The sequence below is a fragment of the Colletotrichum spaethianum genome, assembly GCF_022836535.1.
Source record: "Colletotrichum spaethianum MAFF 239500 DNA, contig21, whole genome shotgun sequence".
Classification (NCBI taxonomy): domain Eukaryota; kingdom Fungi; phylum Ascomycota; class Sordariomycetes; order Glomerellales; family Glomerellaceae; genus Colletotrichum; species Colletotrichum spaethianum.
In genome coordinates this window covers 632,007-650,453 of record NW_026054791.1, presented here as the reverse complement: position 1 = coordinate 650,453, position 18,447 = coordinate 632,007, and the positions used below count along the sequence as shown (strand labels likewise).

Sequence of the window (18,447 nt, the reverse complement as noted above, 5' to 3'; positions counted from 1 at the left end):
AGACGCGGTTGACCAGCCGTGTACATGAGCACTGTCGAAGGTTCGATCCGCAAGAGAGCTCCGCGCAGAAACTCTCAACAGGACGAGTAAAGACCGGGGGATTGTCGTTGAATGAGACGAATGGGACGCCGAGCAATAGACGGCGAGGCTCTGAACTGGAACGGGGAGCTGGGATACTTGGAGTCTAGGCCGCGAGAATGGGCCGTTGGCGAGCCAGGTTGTCGGGAGCGAATGTTGGAAGGTGATGTTGAACGAGAGAATAATAGTTGGTGAAAACGAACAAAAGGGGGTTGAGGGAAGAGGTGTAGGTGTAAGTGGAGGAGGGGACGAAGAACAAAACATGGGAGCCAAACGGATAAAGTATGGCAGGCGGTCGTGGACGCGTTTTTGTGTGTGCGGTGCGGTGCGATGCCTGGGTTGGGGGGTTTGATGGCATTCCCTGTCGGGGTGGAGGGGAAGGACTAGGACTAGAGGTTCAGCATCGCGTGGGCAAACGGCAGACCGAGCGAGTTTATTCGTACCTTACGCACACGCCTCAGCCAGCCGGTGGACTCTCCTCTTTTTTTTTTTTTCCCTCTGTCTCTCGTCCTTCCCAGGTGCCAGCCCAAAAGATCAAGGGGCAGTGAGAAGCGAGTGGAGGAGCGACGGCGACGACAAGGATACTTGGGGGAAGCCGTGGTGGGGCGTTCGGAACGAAACACTGGCAGATACCCTTGTCCGTGTCGGGGGGCGTGTGCTCCTGGGACGCTGGACAAAAGCCCGGGCCTGGTGTGTGTGGTCTGGGATCCTGGCCAGGACTGGAGCCCGCGGCGGCAGGGGACTAAGGCCCGGTGACGAGATGGTTCGGGATCTGTGATGGGTCGCTGACGCTCTGCCGTGTGCTCTGCGCGTGCATCCAATGTACCGGAGCGCATAGTTTGGGTGGCATGTGTACGCGAACGAGACGGGGACGAGACGACACGACAAGAGAACGAGGATGCAGGGCTCTGTCGTCCCATTCAGTGATGCAGCTGCCGCTGCCTCTGTACGTGATGCTTCTGCCAGTGTGCACAGAGCCACTCAGAGAATTGGACGACGGGCGGACGATGCGACGGCTATGTGCTCTCTGACCTCGTCATTCCTTGTGTGCCTGCGGGACCCGGCAGGGGGAGCGCATGAGAGGCCGGATGATGTCGTACAGCCTGCGGTATTCAAGTCCGACTCTCCAATTGACCCATGCTGGTTCGAGGTCGCCTCGATGCCGTGCCCGGATCCGCCTTCATCGTGGCTCTCGAGTCCCTGTTGGGAAGGACAGTCTGTGTAGACGCAATTGCGTGACAATGGCATGGTCTCTGTTTGTGGCATGAGATGGCGACAAGATGGCGAGAGCTGACAGCAGGGCTGTGAGGGATGATTGGCCGCGCCGCCTAGGTTGGATGAGGACGAAGCCACAAGCGCGAGGTAAAACATGGGAAAAATGAAGGCCAAAGACATAGTGTGTGGGAAGGGAGGGGGATCACCCATCATCCCGCCCGGGGGCTTCGGGAAGAAGAAACGAGGGGTATCGCCAGCCACAATTGGGATTCGACAAAAAAAGCAACAGGCACGCACGCATTGGCCTAGCTGCTTAGATGGCTGACTGGCACACGGCATATGTTGTGCCAGGCACCGATGTGCGCTGTTGTTTTTTATTACGCATCATGTCCTCCGCCAAGCGCTCGTCTCTCATCTCTCTTCTGATATAGGTCGCTGTCGCTATTAAGTCTGGAACCTATCCTTTGCGTGGTTGTCCCTGCTCCGCCGCTTTTGTTTACTGGCACCGACAACGTTCTTTCTGGCTGCGTCGGTCATGTTTACTTTGGCCCGTCGCGACGCAGACCACCCCCCAGGAGCACCCAAGAACAGACAGAGTGGCGTTTCCACTAGCAGAAGCATCCGCCATGGCTGGCGGCGCGGATGTGAAATGACGGCGTCGAGCAGAAGAGCCCCGAGGTCCGGTAGCTTCGATCGCAGTGAGGCTCTGGGCCATTCTAGCTTTGTTTACATTGTATCGCTTTTGGCATGGTTGCAGCGTCGTGTCGCTGGAGAGGCACTACTCGCTCGGCGGCGCAGGGTAAGGCTGGACTCGAGAGCTGCAGTCGGCATCTCATGCGAGGGGGAGGTGCAGGCACAATCTCCGAGCCTCGCAGGAGTTGCTCGTCAAGCTGCCAATTGCGAGCGCTCCCTTACATCCGCGAATCAGACTGGCAGTCCATCAATCGTCTGCCAGCCTATTTTGATCTTGCTAGGTATGCCGCACCCCCTCGCCCAAAGCAGAGGCACCATGATCGACGGAGCTAGCGATGAGATGCGTGGCGTCTCTACTTTGATGCACGTTGTTTGTTTTTCTAGGTGAGACAGGACGTGAATCCTTGTCGGTTGGTCGCGAACAGAGGGAGAGAGATCGACTCACTCAAGACCATTGACGGCGGGAACCGTTCTCTCCGAGCCTGTGGCCGCCACACACAGCACACGATGACTTCGAGACAGGTGGAAGAGGTAAGAGGCTTCAGACGAGTCAACTGCTGAATCGCCCGGTAGTAAACAGAAGGAGAAGTGGTTTTTGGTTGGTGATGCCAAACCATCCACCCGTTGGCATGGCAATTGGCCAATGCAAAAGGCAAAAGCCAGTGCTCTCCTGTTTCGAGAGGGGTGTTCCCTCCTCCCGCCTCGGTGCCTTTCTCCACGAAGCGGCTTCCGGGGGTTCTTCCAGGTGGCCCGGTGGAGAGCGGACGGCGTACCTGAGGGGCCCTCTCTCCTGAGGGGACTCAGGGAGAGACAGGGCAGAGAGGGGGGCGACGGAATGACTCTGCGCATGGGTGGTCCATGTTCTGCAGAGGGTATGTTTGCATAACAAGAGCGCGCCCCTTTTGTGCCGTCCCCCCGGGGCACGCACGCTATGGGCTCCAGCTTATGCTGTGAGAAGCGGGCGGTCAGATAAATACTGGATAGGGTAGAGCAAAGCCGCCATGTGGTTGCGCGCGCGCGCACACAACGGCTGGTCGACGAAGACAGTCAGCTGCGGTCCTGCGGAGGCTGTCGCCAACATTGATGACGCAGCTTCTTGGTCTTGGTTCGCAGCAACGGAGGGGAGCGCATGCGAATTCCAAACTGGGCCCAAATAGCTCGGCCTCCCCCAACAAGCAAAAAAAACATACGAACAAAAAAACAAGAAAAAAAATTTAGTCCGGATTTGGCTGAGTTGGCTGGAGTTTCTTGGGGCAAGTGTAGTGAGATGTAACGTTCTAACCTTTCCTTGAGAGGGGGGGGGGACTAGGCAAGGTACTCGCGAAAGAAAAGACCATGCCTGGGACTGCCAGAGACAGGGAGCCCGATCTATCGGTGAAAATTTTCATGGGTGCCAAAGTGCGAAATGATGTAAAAGTCTAGGTACATGAAGATGCGCAGTGATGCGCAGTGATGCGCAGTGAGCAGAGGCGGGAAGTCGGTACCCTCGCCCAGAGGTACATTTGGTCCGTCTTAATTCCCGATGGACCCAATTGACTGGTTTGCCGTGAACCATGGATTTTGCAGAGTCCAGGACCATATTCAGGGAACTGTCTCATGTGCGAACGCTTCTGTTCTCGGTTGCTGGGAACGACTCGTGGCGGGTTGGGTTCCCTCTACGGTACCCATTCGTATTTTGTCGCAAAGGCTCCCTCCACGGTTGTTGCCAGGTCAGATGCTGATACCTACTGCTAAGCCGAAGCCAGTGCGAACCGACAGCCAGGCGTATACCAATGCTCAGGACCCGCGGCGCAACAAAGGCCCGTTTAATGGGACACGGAAGCTCTGATGAAAGGACGACCAGAGGGCTCGATACGATGGCAGATGTGACAATGCCATGCCGGGGTACGTCCCTCGCTTCTGTGTAGGTAGCGTACACTACCGGTACCTGGCCGCCCAGCGAATGAAAGCCCCCTTAGTCGCCGGGAAAGGCCTTCCATCCCAAGCCCAAGTACCTTCCGGCGTTCTTGTTTGTCGGCCTCCCGCACACGCCCACGGCCAAGCATCCGCCAGCCGTGGGCCCAGGCTCCCAGCTCCCTTCACGCTGTTACCATCCCGCTGCCTTGATTCGATGACTTTTCTCATTTCCCTCTTCCCCACTGCAAATCTCGCGGCCTTGATCAGTAACAAGGCCTACCACCGACCTCTCCACCACAGCTCCGACACAAGCTTGTCTCCTTGTCTCTCCACAGCACAACCACTTTTCCACGACACAGCCCTGGCCGAGAATGGGCCATTCTCTCACAGCCGGGCTGCAGCAGGCTTGCGATTCGCCAGTCCCCCGTCAAGCGAACGGCAGGGCTAACACCAGGGCAGGGCAGGGCAACAGACAGTCAGTCAGACAGACGACGACAGACAACATTGACAAGGCACGACAAGGCACGACAAGGCCCGACACGAGAGGGGGGGACCGGAGCGCCACCAGGATCCAACGTGCCTGACGGGGCTTGCGGGAATTAGATCCACGGCCAGAAGCCTGGAACTCCTGGGCCTTGGAAGAAGCGGCGCTGATGACGAAAGACTGCATCTAAGATTCATCTGGCCCTGACTTGGCTTTCTCTTCCGCCGGGAAGCAGGGCACTCGACAACCTTGTTGTCGCCTGCCCTCTCCTCATGATCGGCTTACCAGCAGCCCGGTCATCCACGGCGCGCCAGGAGTCCAGCTAGCCCAGCCGCAGCCATTCCTGTTGGGCGCACGCCAGCGCGGAGTTGGGGAGGCTTGCGGCGCATTTCCACATCTTCTATTGCTGCTTCCTTTTTCTCCGACGTTCCCCAATCAGAGACGCTGGTCCACGCCTCCCCCGCTGCTCGTCATCTCTCGAATCGATGGGCTCTCGATTAGACATGAGACAGGCCATGGGGTTGGCATGCCGGTGGCTTGTCATTGGGCTGACTGCCATGCGGGAGTCTCTCTTTTTACACATGTCTTGCACAGATGGAGGGACCCGTTGCAAAGGAGGGTCGGAAAACGATCAATTTGCTGACACAGGACGTAGGTAGTACCTACGGTGTTGTGTTTCTCCGAAGCACCAAATAGGCCTAGGTAGTCCACCTCGACGCACCCAACAGTACATACTACGTACCGCGGGTACCTGACCAAGCACCCTTGTCTGATGCGCTGCGATGCGATGCTGAGGCGACCGCTCGCCGTTCCGCGGCCCCATGGGTGGGAGCAAATCCGTCGCATATCATTCGTCACATCCCCCATCGGACGAAGAATGCCAGGTCCAGATGTGCCTGTTCCTGCGTTTAGGGCTCACGCTGATGCATCTCGCTGTGGGGAGTGGCCCACGACCATCTGCAAGCTGCTTTGTCATTTTTCAGTTTTGTATTTGAGTCTTTTTCTGCTCAGACCGAACTTTTCACCATGCGGCATCAAGAGGGAAATTCGGGAAGCAAAAGAGTCATAAACGCGCACGCCCTGTGGGGTCCGACCCGGTGTTCAACCTTTTCTGCAGCAATCAGCAGCGAGAGAAGCAACTTGGCAAGAACTACTGTTCCTCACCACCAAGCTGGGCCCCCTTCCCGTCGCATCCCATTCGCAGCCCACTCTAGGATCTTGCTTGGAATGGCGGTTGTCAAAAGAGGGGAGTTCATCTGTACAAACCAACAAACGCTGCCGTCACCGCCGAAGAGAAACGGCTATTTGCTACAACGATAATAATGACTCGGCGTTATTCTGGGGGTTCGAGGGAACATCCCCGCCATGACTGCCGCACCGACGAACATTAAACCCTCAGTGCAGATAGCTTCAAGGCGTCTGCAGTCTGCGAACCGCTCCTCCCCAGGTCCACCCGCAACGTGTCAGCCCGCACACATGTTTGACAGAGTTGAAACACACAATTTCTGCCTCTCTGTCGGTTTTCTTGTTTTTCTGTTGTTGTTTTTCTCTTATCGTCAAGCAACAGTTGTCATTGCTTAGCTCCTTGATGCTGCCATATTTGGAAAGCACGGACGGCGCAGTCAGCACCAGAGTTTCGCCTTAGTCGGCAAGCAAAGAGGGTCAAAGTCGGATTAGCCCGCCGGCCTCTTGCGCTCAGAACGGGCGAGCGTCACAACCTCGCGTCGCCCGCCGAACCATCACTGTCACCGTCATCTTCTCTGTCCAGGAACAGCTGAAACCGCGCGATGGCAGGCTGCGATGCGCTCGACACGTGTAGGCCTGTCACTGTCGTTGAGTATCGGGTCACTGTCTTGTTCCGTTTGTAACACATTCTCATCTCCCTAAACTATCTGTCTCTCTCTCTCTCTCCCTCGTCCACTTTAGCCAGTCAAACATTGCTTGGTACGTGGGCGAAGATGTCTCGGCGGCAGCGCACGCGGACTGCAATGCTGGCCATCTGATACATACATACCACTATAGGAACAACGGCCCTTGTTCAGTCAGGACGGCAGGTTGGGATTGACTTCATGACCACATCGCTGTTTTGCATTACGTATTAATAGGTGTCCATGCCGGTGTCAGTCGTGCAGCCGTCGTCAAGTGAAGTCGGGGCTGCACGTCGCGGATTGTAAGAGGCAGTCAAACGACGCGTCGTCTCGCCCTCGCTCGCGGCAACCTGCAGAACCGTCGGGTAGACCCACGATGGGCCTGAAGAAGCGGCAGATGCCATCCGCGCTGAGACGTTGTCAAAGTCTGTGCCGCTGCTCAGCCACGGCATGCTTATTCATGGCTGATGTCGGCGAGCCGGCAGCGGTGGTCATCACCAACACCCACGCGCCGGTGTGTATTGGTTCGGGTGCTCTCCGCCTTGGCCTCCCTCCTTGTAATTAGCCCGGCTCGTTGAGTTGAAGCCTCGCCGGTAGTCGCCGCACTCGGCCAACGACTTTAAGGTCGACGCACAACGATATCAATCATCTTCGAGGCCGGTTACGCACTGGCGCATCAATACATTAGCTACCGACTTCTCCCGCCACCTGACTTTGTTCCCCCTTCCGAATGTAGTGTAGAACTGGGCAGCTCCCGCATGGATGCGCAAGGGTAATTCTCCGGCACCCTCGCGGCATCCAGGGGCCTACGTGAGTGGTTGGGAATCCGGGGCGAAGCAAACCGCAAATTGACCACATGCAGCAAAATGACAACGGTTTCGGGGAGTTGATGTTAAATTTGATGAGAGGACCGCCCTGCCAAGGTGTCATCATTGTTCGAAAGGGGTCATTGCATTTCGCTTTCCCTTTCAATCTCGGCTACCCTGGTCGGTGGCCAGCGGCACGATTGCCCCCTGCTCCCCGAAGAAGAAAAGTATATCGTATCAAGTCTCTGCTTGGCTGCCTGCAAATCTTGGTAAGGAGGTCAATACCCTGGTGCAACCCGTTCTCAGGGGGCGCCGAAGCTTCGACGCTATCGATTCACCAGCAAAGTCAACCAGGGGGGGTTACAAGCAGGGCTGCGGTCGTCGAGATCTAAACAGGTGGTCGTATAGTAGCCTCGCGGACTCTATGTGGTCTTGCTATAGCATGAGGCCTTCTCAACAGTTATGAGCCGTCCGTGCTCCAGCAGAAGGCATCGCTCGGCTGCCGTGAGAATGGGGTTGAAAGTTCATCCCAAGTCCGGAAAGGGACGTCAAACGGCCCAGAAAGGGTATACCGCCGTTGGTGTAGTCTAGGGGAGGGGGAGGGGAGGATGCACGAGCACTGATTTATAGAGCGTCATGCATTGGAAGCAAGGCTGTTGATTCCCAAAGTTTTGATCATGATCTCGACGGCAGACGTCCTTGCACGGAAGGTTAAGGAAGAGTCCAACATCGCAAGGCCGGACAGTGTTGCAGCAGACGATCCACTTACAGCCCAGCTCTTGTCTCATGGGCCTCCTGTCGTGATCATGGGAGCGTCGGTCGTGCCGTTCTTCTGGACTGACTGGATGTCTAGGTATTGAACCTAGATATTTGGCGCAGCCGGTTCAGGACCATGGAGTAGTTGATGACCGGCAATCACTTGTCGAAGCTTCTCCTCGGGCCTGAACCTAACAGCACATGCTTGTTGAAGTCGGTAGAGCGCAAACGCCAGTGGTTGCGACATCCTTGACTCACAAACCTCGCCCTATAATCTACTGCACAAACATGTTCGCTGAATCGCCCGGTGCCTCGCAGTCAATGTTGGGGTTTGCAGAAAGTAATGATTGTAGCGCCCTCATATCGTTGGCCGTTGCTGTGTCAAACGCGGTAGAGTTCTCAAGGCGATTGTCACAACGTCGCTGGGTCGAAAGGTTGCTTGTGGACGTGGGCGCACAGTTTCGCGACTTTGCTTTTGGTGGGATCATCGTCGCTACCGTTATTACATGCGCCGTTTGTTCTCAGTAGACACCCTCTGGCAAAAGACGGGGTAAATGATGACTCGGCTCTTAGTCTTGCAGGGCTCTCAAGCGCTGATTTGACTCCCGTTGGAAACCTGTTGGCAACGCAAAGGCGGCCCCATGGTCACATCCGAGGTGAACGACATAGGAGTGTCAGTGGAGTTTGGCCTCTATGTGGGCGTACATCTCGAGAGATATTGGAACCATTTGGAAGCGAGAATAGGCATCCTCAATCGTCGATAAAGCAGACGGCTTAGACTAATTGGAATCAGCAGAAGCTTCGAAGGGCAGGCGTTTGATGATGGAACTCATCGTGCGAGAGGGCAGCTACGCTGGCGTCACAGTCGCGATGTCATCGTCGGCAATGGAGGTCAGGAATCGTTGTCACACTGCTGTCCTCGAATGTGGGTGAATGGCCGCCGAGACTAGCTTGTCATGATGCAGGAGGCCTATCTCATGGTGTGCTTGAAAACTACCCGACGGTCGAGACGTCAGAATGGTTGATATCGTCTCTTTGATGGCCGCGCGACCAAGACTCGTTCCAGAGTGGTTCTGCATCTTCGCTGGCAACCCGCCCAGTCTCTGTCGCTGTTTGTTGAAGGAAAGAAGTCAGGCTTGATCGAACGTGGCTCGCACTCGCCCGGAAACAACGGCAAACGGGCATCGGCACATTGCACCAAAAGCTTGTCTCCTTCCATCCCGGCGTTCCGACAGGTACGCTTCCACCAGTATCTGGGGAGAAGCTCGGTTCGCCCCTCCGATCTCCAGATGATCATGGGGCCCGACCCCGCATCTCAGCACCACTGCGTCCTTTCGGCCAACATAACGCCGAGTTGTCGCCTAATCTTGTGATCCAAACGGGCAACGGTCCTGCATCTGCTTTTTTACCGGTCCTCGTGTTTGATTAACACCGCAAGGCCCTGCGGAAGAATTCCACGGCGAAGCAGTTCAGAGACTGCGGCAAGGTTATGACGACTGGGATACCCCGCTATCAAGCTGTGTTGACCAACCCGGAACCAGCTGATTGCTGGAACGAGGAGCAGTTTGCATTTATTGGGGAACTGTCATGATGTTGCACTCGGCCTGCATTTTCGCGACTGGGAACGAGGAGGAATTGGGCCTCTGAGTGGTCCTTGTTTATGAATCGACTCGTTCCCAGCGTTCCATCCGAGGGTGCTGATCTGGAATGCCACGCATCTTCGCGATCCGCCTACCTGTGACCTGAATCCCGCCAAGGTTGTAATTCGTATCAATCGCCACAATGCGCCTGCTCTGGGCTCTGACATCCTTGATCTGGCTGTTCGTGTCTGGGTCTCTGGCGACTGACAATGGCCTCACTGATGTGGTGTCTTGGGACAAATACAGTGTCGTGATTAACGACAACCGGACTTACATCCTGTGGGTTTTTCCGTGGATTGGAAAACGACTGGAGACTGACGAACGCCAGATCGGCCGAGTTTCACTATCAACGGCTACCATGCCCTGAGTTGTGGCCCGTAGGTTGCACTTTCCCTGTCCTCTCTCGTCCGCTAATCATGAGGATAGGATGTCCTGCAAAAATTCAAGGCTAATGGCTTCAACACATTGAGGTAAGTGATGACGCTACCGCGCTGGCGTACTTCGCTCACCTCATCTACCCCGAAGCATCTACTTCTTCTGGTCCTACCACTCCGCCTCTGAAGGCGTATACGACTTTGAGACTGGAGGGAAAAATATTCAGCGGCTGCTCGACTATTGCAAGGAAGCCGGACTCTATGTCATCGCAAGAGCGGGCCCGTACTGCAACGTACGGCATAAACCCCTTCAACTGACTCCAATGCAAGGCGCTGACGCTCGCAGGCCGAGACCAACGGTGGTGGCCTGGCCCTCTGGGGGTCTAATGGCCGCTTCGGCAAGTTGAGAACCTCGGATGAACGGTACCACACTGGGTGGCTTCCTTTCATCACCCAGGTTGGCAAGATTATCGCTGCGAACCAGATTACCAACGGCGGCGTATGTCCCTCCCCTTCTGTTCCTAAACTCCCCGCTGACGACAGATACAGCCCGTGATCCTCAACCAGGTCGAAAATGAGTACCAGGAGACGGTCTACCAGGCGGACCATACCTCTGTCGTCTACATGGAGCAGCTGAAGAAGGCCTTCCGCGACGCCGGCATCGTTGTCCCTCTCACCCACAACGAGAAGGGCATGCGCTCGATCTCGTGGTCGACGGACTACAACAACGTTGGAGGCGCCGTCAACATGTACGGTCTCGACAGCTACCCTGGTGGCCTTTCCTGCACGAATCCCAAGGTCGGGTTCAATGTGAACCGGGCGTACTATCAGTGGTTCCAGAATGCCGCATTCACGCAGCCGGGATATCTGGCCGAGTTTGAGGGCGGGTGGTTTTCGAACTGGGGCAGCCCGACTTTCTACGATGAGGTACGTTGGGATACGTTGGGGACCGTCACGGCTTGGAGTTTTGCTGATTGAGCAGTGTACGTCCGAGCATGATCCTGCTTTCGCGGACGTCTACTACAAGAACAACATCGGCCAGCGAGTCACCCTGCTTAGCATCTACATGAGCTACGGAGGAACGAATTGGGGTCACTGTGAGTACGATATCCCTCGCTCTTCTGTTATGTCTCTAACCCAAGCAGCCGCCGCTCCTCAGGTCTACACCAGCTACGACTATAGCGCCCCCTCCGAGAGACCCGCGAGCAATCGACGAAGCTCTTCCAGACAAAGCTCATCGGTCTGTTTACCAGAGTCTCGTCCGATCTTCTCAAAACAGACATGGTTGGAAACGGAACCGGCTATAGTGTAAGTCGCTGACGGTCCTATTCAAGCCACGACTAACAACCACAGCTCTCCTCGACTTCGGCCTTCAGCTGGGTCCTTCGAAACCCAGACACCCAGGCCGGCTTCACCATTGTGCAGCAGAACAGCACCAACTCCATGAGCCCCATTCAATTTGATGTCAGACTAGAAACTACCGCCGGCTCTGTCACTGTCACGAACGTTGTGCTTAACGGACGCCAGAGCAAGATCCTTGTCACGGACTACGTCTTCGGCAAGCACACCCTGCTGTACGCCTCTGCCGACATCGCCACCTACGGCATCTTTGACAGAGAAGTACTCGTCTTTTACCTCGAGGAAGGTCAAACGGGGGAATTCGCCTTCAAAGACGAGACGGCCCTCACTTTCGAGGTTTTTGGCAACACCGACTTTAAGGAGATGACGAACGGTGACCACGCTGCATTTACCTGGAAGCAGGCTGCCGGCTCAACAGTGGTTAAGTTTTCCAACGGCGTTTTGGTGTACCTCCTGGAGCAGAAGACGGCATGGCGCTTCTGGGCCCCGTCGACGACGTCCAACCCGGCCGTCAAGCCCAGCGAGCAGCTTTTCGTCCTCGGCCCGTACTTGGTCAGGAGCGCCAGCATATCCCATGGCGTCCTTCATATCTCTGGCGACAGTGACAAGGCGACCACCCTGGAGGCTTACGTCGGCGATAAGCCCATCGAGACTATCGATTGGAACGGCAAGCGCCTGGCTGCCACTAAGACCCCGTACGGCTCTTTCACCGTGCAAATCCCTGGCGCCGAGGATCGCACCGTGATCCTACCCGAGCTGAAGAACTGGCGCGCCGCCGAGGCCCTCCCCGAAGTGGCGCCCGACTACGACGACTCTCGCTGGGCGGTCTGCAATAAGACAACCACGCCAAGCCCGTACGCCCCCGTCACTCTGCCGGTGCTTTACAGTTCCGACTATGGCTTCTACTCTGGCGCCAAGATCTACCGCGGCTACTTTGACGGCACCAACGCCACGTCCGTCAACATCACTGCCTCGGGCGGTCTGGCGTTTGGCTGGTCGGCGTGGATCAATGGGCAGTTTCTTGGTGGCGACGTCGGATCCGCGTCGGCGACCACCACCAATAAGACTCTCATTCTCCCGCGGGGGGCGCTCCGCAAGTCAGACAACGTCGTGACGGTCGTTGTCGACTACCACGGGCACGACCAGGCGAGCACCGCGCAAGGCATCAACAATCCGCGCGGTATCCTCGGCGCCCAGCTGCAACCCGGCAGCACACGCACCGACACGGGCTTCAAACTGTGGAAGCTTACGGGCGCTGCCGGCGGCGAGGCAAACATCGATCCCGTTCGCGGGCCGATGAACGAGGGCGGTTTCTACCCGGAGCGCCTGGGCTGGCATCTCCCTGGCTTCGTGCCCACTGGTAGCTCTTGGGAGTCGGAAACCCCCTTGGACGGTCTCTCTCGCGCGGGCATCCGTTTCTACGTAACCGACTTCACGCTCAACATCGACTCAGACCTCGACGCACCCCTCGGCCTCGAGTTTTCCGCACCCGCAGGCACCACCGCGCGTGTCATGTTCTGGATCAACGGGTATCAGTACGGCAAGTTTGTCCCGCACATCGGCCCGCAGACGCGGTTCCCCGTTCCGCCGGGCGTGCTCAACAACCGCGGACGCAACACCCTAGCCGTCAGCCTGTGGGCGCAGACCGACGCCGGCGCCAAGCTTGACGGGCTGAAGCTGGTACAATATGGCCAGTACCAGACGGATTTTAAGTTCAACCGCGACTGGAGCTACCTTCAGCCCGGGTGGAAAGATCGACAAGAGTATGCTTAAATCGGGTCTGCAAGGCAGTTAGCGCCCACGAGATCGGGTAGTATCTAGTAGTACATATTGTTACAGAAACAACTTTCAGTTTGATTTGGTGACCGCATCGAGCTCCTTGCCCCGCGTTGCCTTCGCCCTCATGATTAATGTCCACTCCGCAGCGTCTCGCTCGTGCCGCCGCGCCTCCTCCTCTCTGCCTTGGCTCATGCAAATGCTGCGCAGCCTCTCGTGCTCATCCACTAGCAACTCGTAAGTTTCGCTGAGCCCCGAAGCGGCGGCCTTGGTGAGCCAATCCAGGGTGGATTCGCTTCTGGGGAACATCTTGGCCAAACGGTAGAATCCCCTTGCACAATCGAGGTCGACGAGTCGTGTGAAGGCCTCCTCCGCCTTTTTCTTGTCTTTCAAGCGTAAGCAGGCCTCGCCCTGGCCCTCAAGGCACGCCGGCTCCCAATCAAATTGGTCTGCATCCTTTCCAAGCTTTTCGGCCTGGACGAAGGCCTCAAGGGCAAGGGAGTCGTCCTTTGAGGTCTTGCGACTCAGGTGGATCAGCCCCTTGAGGACGAGGGCGCTGGCATCGCGGCCCTCCTCGATAAGTACCCGACACCGCTCGCGCGTGTTTCGCCACCGCGGTTGATCCCATTGGAAGTAGTGCTTCGATTCCGTGTGCTGGAGCATGCGTCCGAGGCTGAGAGCGGCGGCGTCGTCGCCAAGGCCCGCGGCAGCATTCAACATGCCGCAGGAGATTTCAAACTCGCTGCTGTGAATTTGGGGGAAGGTCAAAATCAGTGTGGCCGTCTCATGGAGCTTGGCAGCTGAGGCGTTGCTGTCTGCAAACTGTTAGCAGATGGCACAGATAGGGAGGATGAGCGACGTGTCACCTTTGACGAGTCTCTCCTGCCAGTCGGCGGGCTTTTCCTCAACGGCCACGGCCTTCATATATTTCGTGTAGATACCATGTGCCTCTTGTGCCGTGACGTGCTTCATGTCCGACTCTTTGATTCGGATTTGGAAGTCGGACAACAAGCGGCGGGGTTCGACGGTGACTTCCGCAGGCGGCCTATCCGACCTCGAGGTCTTCTTGGCTTGCGGACTGGGTCGAAGTTTCACTTTCTGCTTGAATGTCCTTCGAGTCTCCATGAAATGTGCTGGAGCTTGGAAGGCTGGTGGCAGGAGGCCTGCCAAGAGCTGCCTCCCATGGAAGGCGGGAATTATCGCGAGGCGGAACATTCTTGGTTAGTTGATCCTCAGGGCCCCATAACGAGGCGAGTAGACAACTTGCCGCGGGCCGTGATAGACAACCAATGAGTCGCCGAAGTCTGCAATCTCTTACCAGTCTTCAGATGGAGCTTTCGATGAATTGAGTGGTGCTGGCCAGTAGTTGAGAAATGATTTTAGTGTCTTGATGCTTAATGTTGAGATGAAAGCACCAGCAAGCAGCTGTGAGCTAGCTCGACTGGGGCCCACGCGGTCAAGCGGGTCGATGATTCAGCCAATCAAACACCATTTATTCGACGGCGAGCCTGCCCCACCTCGAAAAAAAAGTGCGACTACACCTTCCCGCGACGACATTCAGTCTTCACTCACCAACTCACCGACAACTTTTTATTAAACAGCACTACCTGGCTTTTGGCCAATTCTTTCCAGGAACTTGTTACTCGAAGAAAGAGAACTCAAAATAACACCAGCTCCCTCATCGCTGCATCCGTTAGTGAAACCGCCACCAACGATTTGACCGTCCGCCCCAGGCAGGCCGTCATCACACATTCACATTCGAAATGGTAACCACACGGAACGGGAAGCGCACAGCCGCCGAGGCGCCCGCAACTGAGACCACCAAGAAGCAGAAGCTCCCTGTCAGATCAAGGGACGGCAAGGCTGCGCCCAGGAAGACCTCTAGCAAGCAGGACGAGAGCAGCCGCCCATCGTCAAAAAAGAGATCGTCCCTCGTCGTAGAGCTGAGATCGGAAGCGAACCCGGCCGATGCACAGGAGGTTCATGAGCAGCAGATCATCACAGGCGCCGAGCAGCCCGCCCTGGAGCCGGAAGCAGGGGAGGGGAAGGTCATCAACGACTCAGATGCGTCCGTGAGCGATGGCCAGGTAGCGGAGGAGGAGCCTGCCGCGGAAAAGACAACGGCGCTAGTCGCCGAAGGGGATGACGGTTCAGACTCAGATGAGGCGCCCGAAGCCGTGTCCACGTCTAAGGCTGCGGTACAGGCGAAGAAGTCCGCACAAGCCGCCAACAAGGCCATCGCAGAGTGAGTCCCGCTGCTTTTGTCACCTTGATGTTCGGAGCTAACAGGGTGCAGACAACAAGCCGCTCAAAAGCGCAAGCGCCAAGAGCGTAACGCCCGCCTCCAGGAACAGGCCGCAGCACGCAAGGTTCAGGAGGACGCGGCTCCGGCGGAGGACTCCAACGAGGAGGAGGCTGAGAAGGCCGACGCAGCCCCGGTACCGGAGACGACCGGTCGCCGGAGACTCAACAAGCTTGACCTCCCCTCTGAGCTCCCGGCCGAATACCTCGACTCCGACTCAGAGGACGAGGGCGGCGACGGTGAGACGGATCGGAAGCCCCGCAAGGCACGCAAGCTGCATACGGCGGAGGCGCAGATCGCGCGCGAGAGCCGTGGGCCCAAGGACGAGGTTGTCGGGTCGACGTTGTTCCGCGTCGTCAAGAAGGAGGATGAGAGGCTGGCGCCCAAGGCACAAAAGTACTCGGTCAACGCGAAGAAGGCGTTGCTGGCGCGCGGCAGGGCGCCCGTGAAGGCGCGCAAGGGGTTCCTGGTCTGAGTCTGTGTATGAAGAATCGGCGCTTAATCGACGGGGCGGCGCTGCAATATCGGTTAGGGAAAAGCAATGAATGATACAAAAGTTTGGGTTTGCGGAATCAAGCGGGGGCCAGTCGTCAAGATTCAATTAAAGTGAGAATTGTGCATTCACTACAGGTCATCGGATCCAGTTCCGAAAAACGGCGTTTCTAAGTAGATTCCGCCGTCCGAGTCTCCACTCCGGCATGCAGTCCCCGTTCAACAATTGCTGGGTCGAGTTCTCGGCCCAAACCATCGGATGGAGGCGCCTCAAAAAAGCTTGACGCTCACCAGCTGGTTCCTGTGCTTGTCAGGGTCCTTGTTGGATAGCTCGTGGCATCTTATCTCGACCCCACCCCGCAGCCCAGGACAGGCCGTCAAAAAAGCTGCGCAACGGCGACGTCCCATAGGAAGACGCAGATGGGGTTGCCATGTGCCATCATTGTGGGTTGGCATTGCGCCATTTGACGACCCAACCACCGTTGCGGATGTTGACCGAATCAGGAAACGAGTCGTTATTTGCCGACTGGCGCAAAGCGATCGGATGCATCGTGCTATAATGCTTTTTTCAACCTCCACGGCGAGTCAGGTTGGTTGATATAAGACGGGCGTCTTGGAAGCTTACGAAGATTCCGAGACGGCTCTTTCGACCGCTGCGACCATCGCGATGGCTTCACTCACAGAAAAGTCGCCTGCAGTGGCTGACAGCCCTGCTGACACCCGGGATGAGGCCCAGAGCACATCCCGTGAGGGCCCGTGGATTCGACTCATGACGGGCCTTCATTGGTACTCCCGCGACACGCCCAGCGAGGAGAAGAGGCTCGTCCTCCGCCTGGACCTGCTGATCCTCACCTTTGGTTGCTTGTGCTTCTTCACCAAGTACCTCGACCAGTCGTCCCTCACAAACGCCTACGTCAGGTAGGTTACAACCCCCCCACTCATCTCTTCGAGGCTGACCAGACCAGCGGCATGAAAGAGGACCTCAACCTCAACGGCAACGAGCTCAACTACATGACCATCGTCTTCTGGTCTTCCTACTGCACGTCCATGATCCCGGCCTGCTACTACCTGACCCGCTACCCCATCAACGTCGTCCTGCCCATCCTCGAGATCGGCTGGGGCCTGTCGACGTTTGGCCTCGCCTGGGCGCAGAACGTCCAGACCATCTACGCCATGCGCTTCTTCACGGGCCTCTTCGAGTCCTCCTCCTTCACCGGCATCATCTACGTCATCGGCTCCTGGTATAAGCCCTCGGAGATTGGCCGCCGTGTCGCCCTCTTCTACATTGCCGCCCCCCTGGGCACCATGTTCGCAGGCTATCTGCAATCCGCCGCGTACACCAACCTGCACCACGCCCACGGGCTCGCCGGTTGGCGCTGGCTCTTCATCGTAGACGCCATCATCACCATCCCCATAGCCTTTATCGGCTTCTTCGTGTTCCCTGACGTGCCCTCGCGCTCGAGGCCGAGGCTGCTGCCCGCGCACCTGCACGCCTTCGCGCAGAAGCGTCTCGAGGGGCTGACGGCGCCGCCGCAGCTCAAGATCTCGCGCGACATCTTCAAGCGCGTCTTCACCCGCTGGCACTGGTATCTCTTCGTCGCGCAGTGGACCATCATGAACGAGAACCTGCAGCCCAGCGGCTCCCCCTTTTCGCTGTACCTCAAGGCGTTCCCCGAGACGTACTCGGTCACGCGGATCAACACGCTGCCGACGGTTGCGACAGCCATCTCTATCGTCTCCGCCTTTGCGGCGGGCGCTCTTGCGGACCACACCGGCTGGTTCGCCGGGCTGTCTGTGGCCGCTACCGTCCCCTCGTTGGTCGGCGTGATCATGCTTGTGGCCTGGAACGTGGGCGAGGGCGGGCGCCTTGCGGCGTTCATGCTCAACGGCTTCGAGGGCGCAATACCCTCGCTGACGATGGCGTGGGCGACGGTGACGATGGCTGGCGATGCCGAGGAGCGCGCGGTCGTGACTGCGTCGATGAATGCCATCGGCCAGGCGATTGTTGCCTGGGCGCAGTTGCTGCAGTTCCCTGCCGTCGAGGCGCCGCGCTTCACTCGCGGGTTCAGGAGCGTCGTGGGGACGATGGTAGTGCAGTTCTTCATCACCGGCGCGATTTGGTTCCTGGTGAGGAGGGACCGGAGGGCGAAGCAGTGGTCGGAGGATGATAGAGGCGAGCAAACTCAGGTGGAGGGAAAACGAGAGAGTGTTTGATGAATGCCAGTCACGGTGCTGCAGTTCTGGATAGCTGAGGGCATGCTTGTAGAGGTTAGCAGTAGATATATGTTATCCCGTCTACTGGTCTCATCGTTGTCATTTGTAACGTTCACCACGTTGACCTTCTAGCTCCTATACTCAATCACACATCTCACTCTGTTCGTCTGAAGTAGAAACCTTGGCAGATGACCACCTAAGGCTCTGAAATTCCGTGAGGAGCACTTGTTGAAGGATGGGACATATCGTTAGGAGTATGGTGACAGAGAATACGAATGTACCTACATGTGAAAGGTATCTATTGGGGGAGATGACGAGGACCAGTCTACCAGACGTCAGGAGTAACCGACAGTGACCCACGTCCCATATAATTACGCCTCGATCATGGAATCGGGGACAGATTTACGAAGCTTTGAGACCCGATGTAGTGTCATAGAACGGAATCTTCCCTCGGCACATCGAGGTTTCGATGGGAGTCGGCATCAACGGAGTCA

At 57.1% G+C, this 18,447-nt stretch overlaps 5 protein-coding genes across 5 annotated transcripts; 3 read left to right on the top strand and 2 right to left on the bottom strand.

Annotated features, from left to right (window-relative positions):
* Positions 1 to 6,464: 6,464 nt before the first annotated feature.
* ColSpa_08137 (uncharacterized protein) lies at positions 6,465 to 6,686 on the bottom strand (the record flags this gene model as incomplete). Its single annotated transcript, XM_049274349.1, has 1 exon — positions 6,465 to 6,686. One exon carries the CDS (start codon positions 6,684 to 6,686, stop codon positions 6,465 to 6,467), a length of 222 nt encoding a protein of 73 aa, XP_049130306.1.
* Positions 6,687 to 9,578: 2,892 nt separating this feature from the next.
* Positions 9,579 to 12,942, top strand: ColSpa_08136 (putative beta-glucosidase A; the record flags this gene model as incomplete). The annotated part of the gene is made up of 9 exons (XM_049274348.1): positions 9,579 to 9,715; positions 9,765 to 9,813; positions 9,863 to 9,906; positions 9,962 to 10,103; positions 10,157 to 10,309; positions 10,360 to 10,737; positions 10,793 to 10,969; positions 10,993 to 11,118; positions 11,164 to 12,942. 9 exons carry the CDS (start codon positions 9,579 to 9,581, stop codon positions 12,940 to 12,942), a joined length of 2,985 nt encoding a protein of 994 aa, XP_049130305.1.
* Positions 12,943 to 13,017: 75 nt separating this feature from the next.
* Positions 13,018 to 14,160, bottom strand: ColSpa_08135 (uncharacterized protein; the record flags this gene model as incomplete). The annotated part of the gene is made up of 2 exons (XM_049274347.1): positions 13,018 to 13,760; positions 13,812 to 14,160. 2 exons carry the CDS (start codon positions 14,158 to 14,160, stop codon positions 13,018 to 13,020), a joined length of 1,092 nt encoding a protein of 363 aa, XP_049130304.1.
* A 548-nt stretch (positions 14,161 to 14,708) lies between these two features.
* Positions 14,709 to 15,722, top strand: ColSpa_08134 (uncharacterized protein; the record flags this gene model as incomplete). Its single annotated transcript, XM_049274346.1, has 2 exons — positions 14,709 to 15,190; positions 15,242 to 15,722. The coding sequence occupies 2 exons, from the start codon at positions 14,709 to 14,711 to the stop codon at positions 15,720 to 15,722; spliced, it is 963 nt and encodes a 320-aa protein (XP_049130303.1).
* Positions 15,723 to 16,406: 684 nt separating this feature from the next.
* On the top strand, positions 16,407 to 17,953 carry ColSpa_08133 (pantothenate transporter liz1; the record flags this gene model as incomplete). Its single annotated transcript, XM_049274345.1, has 2 exons — positions 16,407 to 16,657; positions 16,705 to 17,953. 2 exons carry the CDS (start codon positions 16,407 to 16,409, stop codon positions 17,951 to 17,953), a joined length of 1,500 nt encoding a protein of 499 aa, XP_049130302.1.
* Positions 17,954 to 18,447: the final 494 nt, after the last annotated feature.